We start from the raw sequence: 18,746 nt of genomic DNA, 5'->3' as shown, positions 1-18,746 counted from the left end.
TGTATATTGGTTTTTGGGTCTCCTTCTTTTAAAGTATATATATACATATATATACATTATTCATTTTAGTCTGCTAATAGTTTAATAGTTGAGAAAATATTTAGATCAATGGACACAAAGCTTAGATACATATTTCCGAAAATAGTGGAAGAATTAATTCTTTTTGTATAGTATTATTTAAGTTCTAAAAAATGAAATTTTTTTGGTGATATCTGTATTTAGTCTCATATAAAAATATGTATTGAATGAAAATATTTGTTCAATTTAATCTGGTAATAATTTTAATTACTGAGAAGATTAGGAGATTAAAGGAAATGAATTTTATAGAAAATATTATATAAATAGTGGATGAAATAATTATTTTTTGTATAGTACTATTTGGTGTTTGGTCTCTTTTAAAAGGATATGTTTCATGAAAACATTTCTTCATTTTAAGTTGGTAAGAGTTTTAATTCTCATCAAGATTCGAAGATCTAACCGGGCTTACATTTTAGATAACTAAAAAAATAGTGGAAGAAATAATTTTTTTCTAGTATTATTTTGGTTCAAAAAAATGAAATATATTTTATGTTACAAAATTATTAGAAGTAATTTCTACAAGCAAATGTAGATATGAAGTTATCAAGCATGTATTTTGCATCAGTCTTTAAGTTTAAATAGGCTTTTTGGGTCTCTTTAAAAGTATAAATTTCATGAAAATATTTATTTATTTTTAGTTGATAAGAATTTTAATTCTCGAGGAGATTAGAAAATCTGATCCACACAAATCTTAGAGAAATATTTTCAAAAGAAGTGAAAGAAATAAGTTTTTTCCATTATTATTTGGATTTTAATTTTGTCATGATATATTTACTGTCATTTGGGTCTATTTCAAAAGCACATAATCTCATTAGCTGATAATAATTTTATTTCCCAAAAAGATTAGAAGATCTGAAAGGTACAAAGTTCAGAGATATAATTCCAAAAAAGTGAAATAGGCTTTTTTTCTCACAAAATTATTAGAGATAACTTCTTGACGCGAAAAATAGAGATAAAGTTATCAAACATGTCTTTTATATCACTCTTAAAAATTAAAATTTTCATCAAAAAGAGAAAAAACAACTCTAATAGGATCCCAAAGTACTTCTGTCTATGTGACAGATGAATCTTCTCTTTTGCATCAGTTATTAGGTTTTTTTTTCATGAAGAAAAAAAGAGAATAAAATATTTTATCCAAAGAACTTGAAGCAGATAAAAATCACTTTTATGGCAGTTGAATCTTCTGGTCATGTCTCACCTTGTCTGCATTCTTCTAGTGAAGGCATTTCTTATGAATCAGTATCTCATCAGCCATGCCTCCCCACTGATAAGACAAACTCTCTCACATATTCTTGGATTTTTCTGTCCATGACTAGTTTTAATGCACAAGCAATGCATTAATTCATGTATTAATGTGCAGATTTCAGCATCTTGATACTTGTCTGGTGATGTATCATGGAACCATGCTCTAGAAGTGTATAGAAAATGCCACATACATTTCTGCATCCATCATCTGAAGTAGGTTGATCATCATTATTGCTGGGAACTGTTTTATTTACTGATTGAGGCCTGACAACCAGTGAGGTTTACTAACCCACATATACCTAACATGAAATTTATTGGAAGATGTTGGAACTAATTGGTGACTGTTTGCTGACACTTGATGCTGACATCTCAAAGATAATGCGAGTGAAAGGGGCACTGCTGGGGTTTTTTCTTCTATGTCATTTATATGATGTGATGCAGAAGGGTGATATAATATTGATAGGTGAGGTGGAAGGGTTTTGGCATTATTCCTAATCATCTGAATCAGTTAACAGTCTCAATCTAATGGATTTCCAGCAAAACCAGAAGTGAAATGCTTGCAGCATAACAAATCATCATTGTAACTTTTGACATGTTCCCTTACAGTGAAAAGGATTTGGATTGAAGAGAATTCTCCTTCATCCATCATCCAAAAAGAGCTTTATGTGGTGGGTATTTCAAAGCATATCATGTGCTATCTATGAGTGGTAAGCAAGTAAGGCTGTGAGCAAGGCTTCCAGCTTACATAGAGAATGCTGCAGCTGCATTTATCTCCAAATATCTGAAGGTATTTCCTTCACTTGAATCAAAATCTTGATAAATCTTGTGATTAATGGTCTAATAATCTTATGATGTTTGTGTTGCATAAACCATATTCAGGTCTAATTCTGATTAAACTCAAACTTCTTGTCTAATCTGTGACAACATAATCTTAACCAAATGGTGTTACAGAACTTGAACCCTGTCTGCACTTCAACTTCAGTAGGCAAGTTGCCTTACACCATGGCATGTTCTCCAAAAAGTGTCCTTTAGTATGTTTTCATTAGCTAGTTCCAAGATGAATTGCTGCCATTCAAATTCCATGGAAGAGGAAGATGACTTTGTTAACATTTTCCCAAGATTGATACTCTTCAAGCAACACAAAATAATTGGCATTGGCATCTCTTTCAAGCTTTACAAATGAGGACCAAACCCATCAACCATCTTTAATACCTAATCAGCTGCTTATTTTATGAATTCTTCTGCAACAGTAGCATGGGTTGACTCCCAAAGATGCTCTGACTTTGACATATTTACTTGTTCCATCATGTTTTCATATGAATTAATGCCAAACATCTCAAGGACCCCAAAAGATAAAGAAACTAATTTTACAAAGATCAAACAACACAAGTAAATTTATTCTGATATTGCTTTCACACTCATGTCTATTGAGCTCATATTTTGAATTATAAATATGCCATAATGGAGGTACCTAGATGTAAGTAACCTAATATGACATTTACAAAAGACAATGTTGGAGCATCACCTACAATTTTGTTCTGTTTCATCTTAATGACTCATCTTTTGGCCTTTTGAAGCATGCCTCTAAATTCAAGAACATATCAGTGTCCAAAAGGAATCTTGTGTTGGCAATCAAAAAAGCAATTGAAGATATGACATGGACATTCCACCTTTCTCTTTTGGAGTTCTTTGAGTTGGATTCTTTCTTCACTGTTACAAGTGGATAGAGATAATTTAAAAACCCTTTGGTACTGGAACCTACCAGATCTTGCATATCTTGGAAATTGGCCATTATGTTCAACCTGAATTCATGAGTTTTGAAGTTTTATTATTATTATTATTATCTCTTCTCTCACTTTTTTGTTTTTCCAATACAATTAAAAGCATCAAACCCCCACATGGGGGGAGAGGAAATGTATAAAATTAAAGGAGTTGTGGGCACAGTAAGGGTTCATTTATTAGATCCATCAAGATTATGGATACACAACCATCTGAGCTACCAAATAAATACAAAGGAGAAATATGTTTTTTTTATTAATTTTGGTGATCTCATAATGATCATATTTGACACTATTCTCACCTTAAATACAATTTCAATTTTTTTATTAAGATATCCTTTATTTATTTGCTATTTTACTTACTGAAAAATTATAATTAAATAATTGATCATTGTCAAACAATCTAAAAGCTTAAGTTGACAACTAAGGTAAAAATTAATGCACTTATATTCTTAATACTCCTCCAAAATGGCACAAACTCAATACTTAAAACTTATGTTGAATGATTAATTTGATTAAAGCTCATGAATTTTCACTATAATATCATATTAAATTAATGAATATTGTCAAGTTTAGATCATTCTATGATGATGAAATTGAAATACTACCCTAATAATGATCATAAATGTACATCCAACTACAAATGGAACCTACCAATAGATTATCTCAAAATTATAGAACTGTTCTTAGAATCCAATTTAATCTTAAAAAAAACATAATTATTTTTGAAGAAATAAAACAAAATATAGTTCTCATAAAGTTACATTTATTACAAAACTTGTTGAAATAATAAAATAGAATCAAAATTTATCTTTTGATTAATGAAAAATCGAACGATAAAATATGAAGATGAAATATTACATAAAAATATCCTAATATTTTCTTTTTTTCTACTATATATATATATATATTATTGAGGAAAATAGTATTAAAATTTGGTTTCTGGAACCAATTTCCCCACAATTTATTATCTTTACTGTTCATTGTACTTCCCTTCTCAAAAATCCCAAAACCCCCATCTAATGCCATCATATGTAACTCTCCTCTGCCCGTTATCTCGGTAAAAGCAAGCAGCCGTATCGGCCGATACTTTCGGATATGTCGGCTGCCGTCCATCGCATCGCTGCCGTCCACGTCACCCCCAAATCCACATGCAGCCGACACCAAACCTTCCCGTATTTACAAAGACGCCCTTCGATGTTACGGAGCTACCGCGACGGTCAACTCCGTTATCCGCCGCAACGTGGGCTGACGATGGATCCGGACACTGCGCCATGTCAGCTCGTGGTCGGAAGCCGACCTGTTGTGCTGTCACAGTAGATTGCCGGCGAATTGAAATGACTTTAATGCCCTCAAAGAGTCGCGCTCTCGATCTGATCACTCCGCGAATCGAGCGAGGGGAAAAGGGGAACGTCAAAAGCTGAAACTTTTCGACCCCTTTTGGGCAGTGGGAATCGCCTCAAGCGCCTCTCAAAAGCTTCCACTTTTTCCTTTGTTTAATGCTTACAGAGCTGTTCACCCTTCCAGTTTTTGGTACCTCATATTCTCCCCGATTAAAAAGATTTATAATAAGTTTTTGGTACGTTGTTTGCTTGGATTCTACAGTTCTTTTTTAGCACTTTCTCTCTATCCAACAATTCATTACCAAAAGTTGGATCATTTGAAGCTATTGCTTGCGTCTTCTTGCACTCGATAAGACTCGGCTGCAAAGTTTCCTTCTTGGATCCAAAGGCAGCGTTTTGGCTTCTCTTCTTCATCTCGCGCCGCTGATTTCGAGTAGCTTGTGGAGAACGCAGAGCTCTGGTGGCGAAAGATTGCTCAAATTCGTCACCTTTAGTTGAGTTTTCTGGTCACCTGCCTTCCTTCTCCTCTGTTTTCCGTCGCTAGAAGTTGCCTTCTTGGGAATTCAATCACTTTCAGGACATTTGCCGTGGTGATTCTGTGGTTTATAAAGTTGGCTCCTCCTTTTCTCTTTTCTCTCCTGTGGTTCTTGGTCGGTTCTTATCTAAGCTTATCTCCGTCCCTGTCCTTGTCTTCATCATAATAAAAGAACACAAGACAAGGTTGTCGACAGTATCCTTCTCAGTTCTACCCACTACGCCAATTCCTATCATCATCCCAAACATCCATCCGTTGTGTTTCTTAGTTGGATATCTTTCTTGAATAAAGTTACTCTAACCAACTCATTCCATTAGAAGCCTCGGCTCCAGCTTATCTTGTGTTTGGAGATTTCTCTGTGAGAAAAAGTATGTCAGCTTACCAGATCTCCATATGTCTCATCGTTGTTGGAATATGTTGTTCTTGTGCTGATGGCCTTGGAGTGAACTGGGGGACGATGGCGACACACCCGCTGCCGCCAAAGATCGTCGTGCAGCTCTTGAAGGATAATGGGATCAGGAAAGTTAAGATTTTTGATGCTGATGCTGCCACCATGAACGCGCTGGCTGGTTCTGGGATCGAGGTGATGGTAGCCATTCCAAACAATATGCTCGGATACATGATCGATTATGAGACAGCCAAGAAGTGGGTGAATCAGAATGTCACTCGATACAATTTCCAGGGAGGAGTGAACATCAAGTGAGTATGAACTCGACAACCTGATTTGGATGCTACAAAAATGTTTCATGATTTCTCCGTCTTACCTTTTCTCAAGGTTTAGATTCAGAAACATGTCATTTTTATCTGTGTGCCGAGTGATTTCAGCATCTTGGATGATATGGGTTGTTTGGCATTAATTTCCTCTCATCGATTGCTTCAGTTCTACTGTGGTATTAATTTACTGGGTTCCTTTTATCTCTCTGAAGGGAAGTTTTAAACCTGAGTGCATTTGGAAATTTTGCTGTATATTGGAGGTTCATCTTCATTAACCGAAAAGCTTCAGGTTTCCATTAATACTACTTTTTCGGTAGTTTATGTTTGGCAAGAACAATCCTTTGTGTGGCCAAGTATTTATTTCCTTCACAATCTTCAAATTTCAGCTAGCAATCAGTTGCACATCCACTTTTCTGCCTCTCATAAACTTAGTATCTTTTGATGAGTTCTACATGATTTGTGATGTTGATATTCTAACAATGTTTCTTCATCGATTCATATACATGTGTCACTAGTTGTATAAGAAGCTGGAGCCTAGCTTTTCTTTACCCAATTGATATTGAGGTTTGGATGGGAGACAATTAAGGATCTACTTAAGACACTTTTGCAAGGAGCCTATAGTTCTGCTTCCTAATGAAGGAGAACAAGGTGCACAATGTTCATAATTGGATATCCTCTTCTCCATTTAGGAATTTGTGCTGAGAAATAGAGAGAGCAGTATTGAAGTCTTAGTTGAAAGGTGTGTACTTTCTAAGGCTTGATCGATATTGAATGAATAGTTATCACGAGAACTAGCTTTTGGAGCAAACTTATGAATGAAGATGTAACATGGAGTTCAAGTGTAAACAGTTTCGGTGCAACAAATTGCAGCTCCTAATTCAATTTATGTATGAGAAACGGCGATGATGTAACATGATGTTTTTTTTGCTATGGAAAGATTTGAAAGAAACACTCTTAATTGAAAGAAACTTGTGAATTTGGACTATTGCTTCTATGAATCTCAAGTCCACATTGTTTGGGGTTTCATGGATAAACAGGTTAGGCACAAAACATGCAGATACTAATCCAAATAATGAAAGTAATGGTGATGATGGAACATGTGATTTCTTGCAATAAAAACATTTAAAAGAAACATTCTTATGTGACATTTTCTTTGATATTTTTTTGATGACTTGGATTCTTGTGTTTTAGACATTGCTGCAAATAACTTTCTACAACACTGCTGCCATCTACTTGCAAGAAGCATGAGCAAGTGTTTGTCCTTATCTCATATGAGACTTTGATCTGCTTTTACTTTCCTCACTTAAAACAGCACCTTAGGAGTCCATTTGCAACAGACGTGGATTGCGTAACATCTGATCACTACTTTTCTCTATGGTGATTTATGTAAATCCATTGTCTATGGCCTTATGAGGATTAATTTTTTTGTGTTATTCACCATCACAATAATGGAAATTGCAAACTAAGATATGCACGCATATTTGGTACATTGATCTCTGGTTTTCAGTAACAACAGTGAAGCACAAAGTAAAACCTTGCTGTTTCTTTCTCTCTTTCAGATATGTAGCAGTTGGTAATGAGCCCTTCCTCACAACCTACAATGGCTCATTCTTGAACTTGACATTGCCGGCCCTTCAGAACGTCCAAACTGCTCTCAACAATGCAGGAATCGGCGACACGATTAAGGCCACGGTGCCTCTCAATGCTGATGTCTACAACTCACCTGTTAGCAATCCTGTCCCCTCAGCTGGGAGATTCAGAGCTGACATCAACGACCTCATGACTGAGATTGTCATGTTCCTCAACCAGAGCGGCGCGCCCTTCACCGTCAACATATACCCATTCCTGAGCTTATATGATAATCCCAACTTCCCTGTGGACTATGCTTTCTTTGATGGCACATCCACTCCTGTTGTGGACAATGGAATTCAGTACACTAATGTGTTTGATGCCAACTTTGATACGCTGGTCTCAGCTCTGAATGCAGTTGGCCTGGGCAATTTGCCGATCATTGTTGGAGAGGTTGGCTGGCCTACCGATGGTGACATAAATGCCAAGGTCTCCTACGCTCAGAGGTTCTACAATGGCCTGCTGAGGCGTTTAACAGTGAATCGAGGGACACCTCTCCGTCCCAACCAGTACATTGAAGTGTACATGTTCAGCTTGATCGATGAAGATGCCAAAAGCATTGACCCGGGGAACTTTGAACGCCACTGGGGGATCTTTAAGTATGACGGGCAACCAAAGTACGCACTGGATCCTTCTGGGCAGGGACAGAACATGATGCCTGTGGCCGCAAAGGGGGTGCAATACCTGCCTCAGAAGTGGTGCATGTTCAACCCAAATGGTGGTGGTGACATGAGCAAGCTGGGGGACAACATCAACTATGCATGTTCAAGATCAGATTGCACTGCACTTGACTATGGGTCTACTTGCAATGGCTTGGATGCCAATGGGAATGCATCTTTTGCCTTCAACATGTACTTCCAGGTTCAGAACCAAATGGCCCAAAGCTGCTTCTTTCAAGGACTTGCTGTGGAGACGACACAGAACCCCTCAACAGCTGACTGCAACTTCACCATCCAGATTGTTTCATCTGCTTCAGCTTGCTCCTTTGCGCCATTGCTGATGGTGTTTGTATCAGTCCTTGCACTTTTGTTCTTCTAGAGTGATTTGTTCATTTTTCTTAGCTGAATCACTTGTATGATAAGATTCTGAGATAATATCATTTGTCAGATCCATTTAATAAAGTTCAGATGATATTGGCAATCAAATCACAGAGCTGTTATTACTCATAATTACTGTTTCTGCTACTGAGGAGCAGAGAATTAATAGATCTTGTTGTGTGGCATGACAACAAAAATGACTGTTCACAACATGACACATTGCCTGGCTTTCCAAAACCAAAAGCTACATCACATGCTCATGTTGGCTTTAGTTGTGACAAATCCATGTCATCTTGAGGTTGCAAATCACATCTGCTATGTGCTGATCCACAAAGGCCTGCCTAAAAGTTCCTCTTTAAGTCTATTTTGGAATTCCTCACAAGCAATTTGTTCTCAGATGTCATTTCTACAGATAAAGACATCTCATGAGAAAATTGAACTGATTACTGTACTACACTTCAGTAATCTATTCCTTCAACTTAAAATTGAACTGAAATACATTTACATAAATATCATAATGGAGCCTGCAAATCTAAGAAACACTGGGGAAGTTTGATATCCTCACAACAGTATTCCCTTTGAAAATATGGCACTAAATCATGCTGTGATGATCAAAGTTCTTGAAATGATTTGAGTTATATGCTCCTTCCAACCACTCAAAGGTAAAATTTACAAAAATGATAGCCTTATAGAATTAAAATACTTTTTATGACTTAAAACTAAAAAAGGTAGTGTTACTTTGAGTTTGAGAGAGAAGATAGTTCAGTCTCATATTGGTATTTTATGAACTTTAGAAGAGGCTATACACATATGTGATAGGGCATATTTTGGTATCGCCCACATGGACCCATGCAACAGATACGATAATGCAGACGTGAAACTTCAAGTACGATATGGCGAGCAACACACACATGGTGGGCAGCCGCTTGTCGCCCCCTCTGTACGAATGACATCATCATAATACAACCATCCTATAAAGCTTGGGACGGTACTGCGCGGCACCAATCCGTGCAGGTCGGTCGACGCTTGCATAGAAGCTTAAGCCGACTATCCGAGGAGCCAACCGCAATTAATTGACCCCGTATGACTGATTCATTCTTGGAGGTATAAAAGCTAACCCTATTTAATCGGGAGGAATTTTCGCACATTCAACTCACCCTTACTTCACTCAATTCTAACTTAAGCTTCGGAAGGGTCGAGTCGAGAAATTATCCTCCCAACCTCGACCTGTGTGCAGGGGCTGGCAACGAAGAAGCAAACAATAAGACTCATAGCTCAACCCGACTCGACGTGCATTTCCTCTTCCCGAGTCTCCGCGTGGATGACCTTGCACATCCGGAATTGGACCAAGTCGTGCTGACTCGTTGGCCACGACGTAAAGGTTCACTAACATTTTGACGCTAGAAGGAGGGCCCGATGTTGCTAAAGTGCCCCCAACCGAGCAACTCGGGAGAGTGCCCTAGAGAAGAGCCACCCTTGACTCACCCGGCCTTCGGGTTTGGAGGCAACTCCCACTTCCTTCGAGCCTAGAAGGGAATACCTTGGCTGCAACCCTGAGCCGCTATTGGCGGCTATTCAATTATCCCAGGATGTTGCCTCCTGAGACCATCATGAGGCAGCCTGCTATCTCAACCAAGGAGTTCCTCAACCTCACCCACTAGGTGCAAGCGTTAGATGGGATGATGCAGACCATCACACCCCCCATACCCCAGTTATCTTAGCAGATGGTTCTCCCCCACAGTTGTCGCCCATGATCTAACCTACGCTCATCCTTACACCTCGCAATGCCACCCTGGTCGACCAGCCACCTCAAACTTCAAATGCCCACTCCCTAACCGGGGAGCAATTGAGACACCTAAGGCCAACGACAAAGCGCAACATCCCTGTGCCCAGACTCGTTGCCTCGACCTTCCTCGAAGCCAACACCCTATCGTCTGACTCCATGAACAAATCATTTTGGGCCCAATTGCGGCTAGTGAATCGATGCCTAGACAAGGTTTAAAGGGAATTTCATAAATCCGAGGAGCTCGGGGAACGTACCTCGGTTGGGTCTCCATTTATCCAAGAAATTTAGGACAAGCCTATCCCCCTCAACTTTCACCTCCTAGTGCTGGAGGCCTATGATGGTGGCTCTGATCCAGCAGAGCACGTTGCCACCTTTTGGGCCTAGATGGTCCTATACGGTGCTTCTGATATCTTGATGTGTCGAGTATTTCCTACCACCCTCTGAGGCCTGGCTTGGATATGGTATAGTTGATTAAGGTTGTCCTCAGTCTCGTCTTTTGATCAGCTTGCAAAGGAACTCGAGCTTCACTTCTTAGCCAGTGCGTGACCTAAACCATCCGCGACCATGCTCCTCGGGCTAAGGCAAAAGGAGGATGAATCCCTCTCCCTCTTCGTCACCCGCTTTGCTACCGAGATCCGAGGGGTTCCAAATGCCCACACCTCTTTAGATATGTAGGTGTTCTTGACGGGCCAACGACCTTCAAGTTTCTTTTGATCACTAGTCGAGAGACCACCGACGACCATTCTCGAGATGCTCCAACGAGCCAACCAATATGTTGCTGCTAAGGCACTGGTGACAAGAAAGAGCGAAGAGTCACATAAGAGGCCTCGCTAGGAGCTACCTATGTGAGCAGATCGAGAAAGAAGGCCCGCCATGGCAAGGTCGAAAATAGATGAGCTCAGGGTATGAAGATCAAAAAAGTAAAAAAAAAAAAAAGTGGCTCACTTCAGCAGAGCATTTGCTCGAGTTATAAATCTAGGCTCGAGCAATGTGGCTTGGCCAGTCATGTGTAATTAGTCGCTGCTCAGTTCAATCAATGTCTGAGCAGGTGCTCGGCCAAACATGGGGCCAAGTAGTGTTGGTCGGCCAAGCCATCGCGAGCTATGTTGCTCAGCCAATCCAGTCCCTAGTGGCCGAGCAGTGTTGCTTGACTAGTCATGTACAATTAGTCGCTGCTTCGTTCATTCAATGTCCAAACAACTACTCAGCTAACATGGGTCTAAGTAGTATTGCTCGACCAAGCCAATGCTCGAGCTATGTTGCTCGGCCATCCAATCTCCAATGCCCGAGCAGTGTGGCTCGGCTAGTCATATGCAATTAGTCATTGCTCAGTTTAGTCAATGTTCGAGCAACTGCTCAGCCAAACATGGGCTCGAGTAGTGTTGCTCGACCAAGCCAATACTTGAGCTATATTGCTCAGCTAGTCCAGTCCCCAGTGCCCGAGCAGTGTCGCTAGGCCAGTCATGTGCAATCAGTCGCTGCTCAATTCAGTCAATGTCCAAGTAACTGCTTAGCCAAACATGGGCCCAAGTAGTGTTACTCGGCCAAGCCAATGCTTGAGCTACGTTGCTCGGCCAATCCAGTCCTCAGTGCCTGAGTAGTGTTGCTCGGCTAGTCATGTACAATCAGTCATTGCTCTATTCATTTAATGTCCGAGCAGCTACTCAGCCAAACATGGGCCCAAGTAGTGTTGCTCGGCCAAGCCAATGCTCAAGCTACATTGCTCGGCCATCTAATCCCTAGTACATGAGCGGTGTGGCTCGACCAATCATGTGCAATAAGTCGCTGCTCTGTTCAGTCAATATCCGAGCAGTTGCTCGGCCAAACATGGGCCAGAGTAGTGTTGCTCGGCTAAGCCAATACTTGAGCTACGTTGCTTGGCCAGTCCAGTTCCCAGTGCACGAGCAGTGTTGCTCAGCCAACTATGTGCAATCAGTTGCTGCTCAGTTCATTTAATGACCGAGTAGCTGCTCGGCCAAACATGGGCCCAAGTAGTGCTGCTCGACCAGGCCAATGCTTGAGCCTCACCTCGCGGCCAGTCCAATGCCTGAGCAATGCCTCGTGGCCAATCAAATGCCAAAGCTATACCTCATGGCTAGTCCAATGCCCGAGCCACACCCTGCAACCAGTCCAATGTTCGAGTCATGCTCGGCCAGTCCAATGCCCGAGCCTTACCTCGCGGCCAATCCAACGCCCGAGCCTTACCTCGCAGCCAGTTTGATGCCTGAGCCACCCCTCACGGCCAATCCAATGTTCGAGTTACGTCTCGGCTAATCTTGTGCCCAAGCAATGTAGCTCGACCAGTCCAGCACCCGAGGAGGGTTGCTTAGCCAACCCTATCCCTAAGTTATGTCTTGACCAATCTAATGTCTAAGTTATGTCTCGACCAGTCCAATGCCCGAGCCATGCTTCGAGGTCAGTCCAATGTCCGAGTCACGTCTCGGCCAATCTAATACCCGACCCACACCTCGTGGCCAATCAAATGCCCGAGCCACGCCTCGCAGCCAGTCCAATGCCCGAACCATGCCTCACAGCCAATTCAATGCCCGAGCCACCCCTCGCGGCCAGTCCAATGTCCGAGCCATATCTCGGCTAGTCTTGTGCCCAAGCAATATAGCTCGACCAGTCTAGCGCTTGAGTAGGGTTGCTCGGCCAGCCTAATCCCTGAGTTATGTCGCTCGACCAATTCATCTCCCGAATAGAAGCTCCCGATTAATCGACGACTGAACCACCAGGCCCAGCACGACAGCCAACCTGGCTAGCAAAAGGTACCGAGCCATGCCCCAAGCCCTACCACGAGGAACCCGGGGCACGTCTCTTTTGGAGGGGAGAGAATGATATGACATATTTTGGCATCGCCCACATGGACCCAGGTAAGAAGCCATGCCCCGACCCGCTTGCTGCCCCCTCCGTAAGAATGATCTCATCATGGTACAGTCGTCCCGGAAAGCTCGGGGCGGCACCACACGACACCGATCCATGCAAGTCGGTTGGCGCTCACACAGAAGCTTAAGCCGAATGCAGTTAATTGACCCCGTACGACTAATTCATCCTCGCAGTTATAAAAGCTAACCCTCCTTAATTAGGAGGAAGACTTTTCGGACATTCAACTCACTCTTATTCCACTTAATGCAGACTTAAGCTTCGGAGAGATTGAGTTAGGAAATCCCTCTTCCAACCTCGACCTATTTGCAGGGGCTGACGACGACGAAAAATCAAGTAACAAGACTCATAGTTCAACTCGACCCGACACGCATTTCTACTTCCCGAGTCTTTGCATGGGCAACCTTGCACATCCGAGATCGGACCGAGCCGTGCCAACTCCATGGCCATGGCATAAAGGTTCACCGACAATACATACTATATATACATACGTATGCGCATGTATGCACATGAACTTACATACATACATACATAATTGTCCGTCTCGCTGCTGACGACCGCGCTGACGTTATTAGTCAATGGAAATAACTCTTTCCGAGCAGTCGACCATGAAAGTGTGTTTGGCAGCTCCCGAGACCACAACGATCCCAGCCATGGCCCCGACCCGTCCACCTCCGACGAGGCCTCCCTCCCTCTCGCCGGCCATGTGACCATCGTCACCGGCGCCTCCCGCGGCATCGGCAGCGCCATCGGTCTCCGCCTCGCCTCCCTCGTCCTTAACTACGCCTCCAACGCCGCCCAGATCAACTCCGCCTCCCCGAACTCCCCCCGCCCCAGCGCCGTCGCCGTCCGCGCCGACGCCTCCGCTCTTCGACACCGCTGCACATCCTTGTCGCCAACGCCAGCGTCGGCTACACCAGGTACCCGGTTCTCGCCGACACGGACGTGGAGGCCTGGGACGTCATCTTCGGCGTCAATGCCCGGGGCGCTCTCCTCTGCTGCGCGGGGGAAGCGGGAGGATCCTGGCGGTGCCGTCGTCGCTTGTGGGGGCGCTGCGGCCTGGCTTCGGGGCGTACACGGCGTCAAAGACCGGCAGTAGAGGCGATGACGAGCATACTGGCGAAGGAGCTGCGGTGGACGGGGATCACGGACAACTGCGTCGCGCCGGGGCCGACCACCACTGACCTCTTTTTCGTGGGAAGGAGCAAGGAAGAAGTGAAGAGGGCGGCAGAGGCGAGCCCGTTCGAACGGCTGGGGCAGCCAGCGGAGGTGGCCGCCGTGGTGGGGTTCTTCTGCACCGACGCCGCCGGTGGATACATTTGACGGATTGTGTGTTCGCTGATGCTGTTTGCCGTCTTGGGAAGAATAGGTGTTTCAGCTTACTACCTGCGCGGTTGACTTTTGTGATTGTTGACCAGTAAAGTCGACCTTTTACACTTGTATGTTTGACTATTTAAGGAGCCTTCATGTAGCCACGTGGTTGACTTGTTTCAGCGAACTCACATGGTTGACTGTTTAACGTCGTCGATTATTTAAAGCGACCTTTATATGAGTCATGTCATCACGACATGAGTAAGGGGGTTAATTATAATTAACTCAAATGAAATGGCTTTTATGCAAAAAACCCCGACTCTTTTCTCCACCCAACTTGAAACCCTAATTCTTGTCTCCCAAACTCATACCTTCTGTACGAAAACACCTGTTTTTGAAGTCTTTCTTACGCGCATCCGTCTTTTCTTCCGTTTCTACCGCAATGGATCGATTTCTCGCATCTCAGCTAGCTCGGGACTGTAGATTTTGCCGAAGAAGCACCCGGTTTGGTGCCATAATTGGGAGGATCGATAGATCCTTGCTGGGTTGTGCCTTCGATCGTTAAAATCTTGGTAACCTTTTGGAAAGTTTTGAAGTTTGGTTAAATTGTTCTTTTTCTTAGATAAATAAAAGTCCGTTAAGAATTTTGTGATTTGAACTAAAGTAGAACTCATCTGGAGTTGTTCTCTCCATCCAGTAAGTTTGTCTTTTCCACCTTTTGCTGGAAAGGAAAAATTTTGCACCGTAGAGTTGATTGCTGAAGCAAGATTGCTTTTATTCTATTTGAAAATTAGGAATCATGAGTTACATGTATTGGACCGCACATTTTGATTTTACAATAATTGTTTAGAGAACTCCCAGTATAAAAGATTATTCGGACAACCCATATTGTGTTGGTGTGCAATTACTTAATTAGTGTTCTCATATGTCCAGTGCAGTTATTTAATTTGGACACTATTAATTAGTGCAATTATTTAATAGTGTGTGGATATGTAATTTCACAATCTGTCTCGAATAGGATCATGAGGTTGAATCTACTTATGTTATTTGCTTATCATAAGGATGGACATGGATTTAAGTCTAATCAGTTTGCTCTTTCTATGGTTGTCTTGACTCTTAATCATTGTTCGAATACGAAATAAAAAACTAGCAGTTGAAGATTACTGTTCCTTTGGGACAGACACCTGATCATCAACAACAAGAAAAAAATTGCAAACATACACATTGTGGGTGCATATAGATGAATAATATATGGTGATGGGATGCACTTAAACTCTTGCTTTTTCCAGTTGCGGGAAGCAAGCAACTCTTTTCAATCGTAAGATAATTTTCTAAGTGATAACCCGTTAAAGCATTCTGTTCAATATTATTAATCACCAATTTACTTGTGAAAATTGCTAGGAAATATAATATCCATCCAATGCCGTTGTCCAAGGCTTGCCAAAGTGGGGCCATCATGTGGAATTGCCTTTGTTCTTGTTTTCTCATTTTTGCTTGTTGGACATGGAACTCTAAAGGTATGAACATGTCTTCCATGTTAACAGGTGAGTGCTAACAACTTGAGTTGTGCAGTAGCCAAATGAAACTGGAGTGAAGTGTTATTTAGATTGATTTTATGCTAATTTAACATAAATTTGGTTACATGATCATTCTCGTAGTAAATTAAGTACCATAATCTTTTTATATTTCTCAAGTGATGCTGCACATTTGTATTACTATTATCAGGTTAGCAGTCTATATATTCTCTTTTATAATCACTTTTGACAATTTGTAGGTACTTGTCATCCATGATGAGAATTACACCGAACTTGTTGATCTTTTGTCAGGGTTGTGCTGGAGCAAAGAGCAATCAACAAATAAAACTTGCAGCACGGAAGGAATGTAAGAAGTTTGAAGAGTAGTCCATTCTTAAAACATGACACATATGTTTTCACTTAATTTTTATATAGTTTTAGCCATTTGTGCAACGCCCATTGAGTAAAGTTTGACAGCATGCACTGTGGTTATTAGAAGCTCACTAGTATAATCCAGAAGCTTGGTTTCCCAGCTACCTTTAAGGTATCTAGTCATATAATCTAGGTTCTTGGTGCTTCCTATCCTCATGTCTCTTCCCTAAATTATTTCTTTAACTTGTCTACTTTTTCTGTCTAATTTGTATTTCAATGAATAGGATTTTAAGATCCAGAATATTCTTAGTTCATGTGAGGGCCCTGCCTCTTCTCATGGTGTTTTCTGCAGTGCAAGTTTATTGATCTTCTATGTGCTTGAGAACAATTTACTTATGTATCTCCTCATGATGTCTTGTTTTTCCATTATTCCATTTTAATTCTTAAGCAAATTGTTTAGTGGTTAATATTCTATTACACTATTTCCATTTTGAGCCTAGAGAACCACATTGGCTTATCAGTGACTCTATGCTCATGCTCAATTTCTTATGTTAGTCACAGAGATTATATTTCATTAGAGTAACTTTGTTATATATGCTTCAATCTAATGAAGCATCAAAGTTCTGGAAGTTTTTCTTGCTGAAATTATACATACCCATCTGGAACCTAAAACAGCTGCTTTTGTGTACAAACCAGCGATTTTTCCTGGTTTGATATTGCGTATGAAAAAATTCAAAGATGGTACTTTTCATTTTTGCTTATGGAAAAATTGTTCTCACTGGGGCAAAGGTAATGTTCTTAAAGCAATTTCAAATACATGAGTCATACATATCTCTCTTTTATTCATCATCTTCAATCCAATTCAGGTTCAAGATGAGGCACATGCTGCATTTGAGAATATACCAGTCCATACAGAAATCAGAAAGAACCAGCAATGGTATGGTAGTTCGTTGCATTGAAAAGGTTCCGTTTAGTTTCTATATGCTCAATCAAAAAGCAAAGGGAAAAGACTTGTGATTTGATGCAACCTTGCCTTGTGACATTTTGTTGTTTTAATACATTGGAATGCACTGAGAAACTTCTCACTTGAAACTTTCCTAGCAGATGATTCATAGCTGCTGCCTGGAATGGAATTTTCAACTACAACATATGTAAATATTAAATGGCACATCATCCTTTATCGGTTATATATGACCTACAGTTTTCTTGCTTTTGATCTACTGCTTGTGCAGCACTTAGTTTGACGTAAATTAGCCTTAAAATGTCTCTAATGTATTTCATCATTGTTGCATCATTATTGGTATTGGATTGTAGTCTTTAGAAAACTTGTTAAGATGATCTATTATATTTTGCTTCCTTCTTGGTTGTTTTCTTGTATGCAGATATCATAAGAAACTTGTAGCTGGCTAGGATTTTTTTTTTCAATTAATGTATGATCAAAATTTTATAAGACAAGTAATGCTTTATGAACCTAAGTATTAGACGATTAAAGCATAAACAATTAAATGTAGCGTAGTCTTGAAGATAAAATGAGAAAAAATATTTAAAATAATATGAATATGTGATAAAAAAAAATATATTTATGGAAGTGAGATCTTAAAAGATTTTACTAAAAATTATAGATAAAGACTTGTATATTTTTAATTTAATTGAGAGTATTACTTCTTATGAGGTTCAATTGTGACAAAAGATCTCATGTAGATGATCTCAAATGATTAAAATATTATTCTAATTATTGATGGGAAAATATTGTTTAATTCTCTGTCTTATTTATTTCTTCTTATCACTTTGCTAACTAATGAGGGTGCAGAAATTTTATTGTAACCATTGTGATCAATCTCAAAGATGCAAAATTTCCATGAAGAACATGTTTCTCAGGGACTCATGCACTCTATAATTTCATGGAGAAATATGAACCAAGTTTCCTGTGTGTTGACCAACTTCCAATTGGTCAACACATACACATATGTTGCACTCTATTTAGGGTCATCTTCTTATACTGATCAAGATTTATCATCCTAATAGTCTAGTGAGAAGATATTTCATGCCACATGCACATATGTTACACTTTGTATGGGTCACACTCTTCATTCATGATCTATGTGGAATTTAATACTTGTCCTTAACATAAAAGTTGAGGAGAAAGAAATGTGGCTTTTCATGTCTAATGTTTAAGAGAGAGAAAAAAGAAGAAGCATATTTACTAAAATGTAGAACTTTTTTAAACCTAGCTAACAAAATGGAAATTTAACAATCTTCTATCCATTTATGTCCTTTTGCCCTATTGATCACAAGAACAGAAAAGAAATTTTTATTTTTTTTACTCCAAATATGTATATTATATTGAAGTTGAGAATCTACCAAATATATATATATAATTAAAATTTAAAATAAATATATAAAAATTAAAAAAATATTTTTATTCATGAACAATTAATCGTAGCTCTAATGAAATCATTTAAGATAATACGAATCTATACCATATATAGATATCATAATTAGAAAAGGTAAGATAATTATT

General features: G+C 40.3%; 1 protein-coding gene, 1 long non-coding RNA gene and 1 pseudogene across 2 annotated transcripts; all 3 read left to right on the top strand.

Moving 5' to 3' along the window:
• Positions 1-4,570: 4,570 nt before the first annotated feature.
• On the top strand, positions 4,571-8,467 carry LOC135648481 (glucan endo-1,3-beta-glucosidase 8-like). The gene is made up of 2 exons (XM_065166226.1): positions 4,571-5,678; positions 7,253-8,467. Exons 1-2 carry the CDS (start codon positions 5,350-5,352, stop codon positions 8,358-8,360), a joined length of 1,437 nt encoding a protein of 478 aa, XP_065022298.1. The 5' UTR covers positions 4,571-5,349; the 3' UTR covers positions 8,361-8,467.
• A 4,541-nt stretch (positions 8,468-13,008) lies between these two features.
• On the top strand, positions 13,009-14,394 carry LOC135649104 (short-chain type dehydrogenase/reductase-like; annotated as a pseudogene).
• A 270-nt stretch (positions 14,395-14,664) lies between these two features.
• LOC135648713 (uncharacterized) lies at positions 14,665-17,445 on the top strand. The gene is made up of 3 exons (XR_010501046.1): positions 14,665-14,911; positions 15,741-17,162; positions 17,330-17,445. It is a non-coding gene; the product is annotated as an uncharacterized LOC135648713 (long non-coding RNA).
• Positions 17,446-18,746: the final 1,301 nt, after the last annotated feature.

Source organism: Musa acuminata, chromosome BXJ3-9 (assembly GCF_036884655.1).
Source record: "Musa acuminata AAA Group cultivar baxijiao chromosome BXJ3-9, Cavendish_Baxijiao_AAA, whole genome shotgun sequence".
Lineage (NCBI taxonomy): Eukaryota > Viridiplantae > Streptophyta > Magnoliopsida > Zingiberales > Musaceae > Musa > Musa acuminata.
The sequence above is the reverse complement of the archived record's forward strand: the minus strand, read 5'-3'. Positions and strand labels throughout refer to the sequence as shown.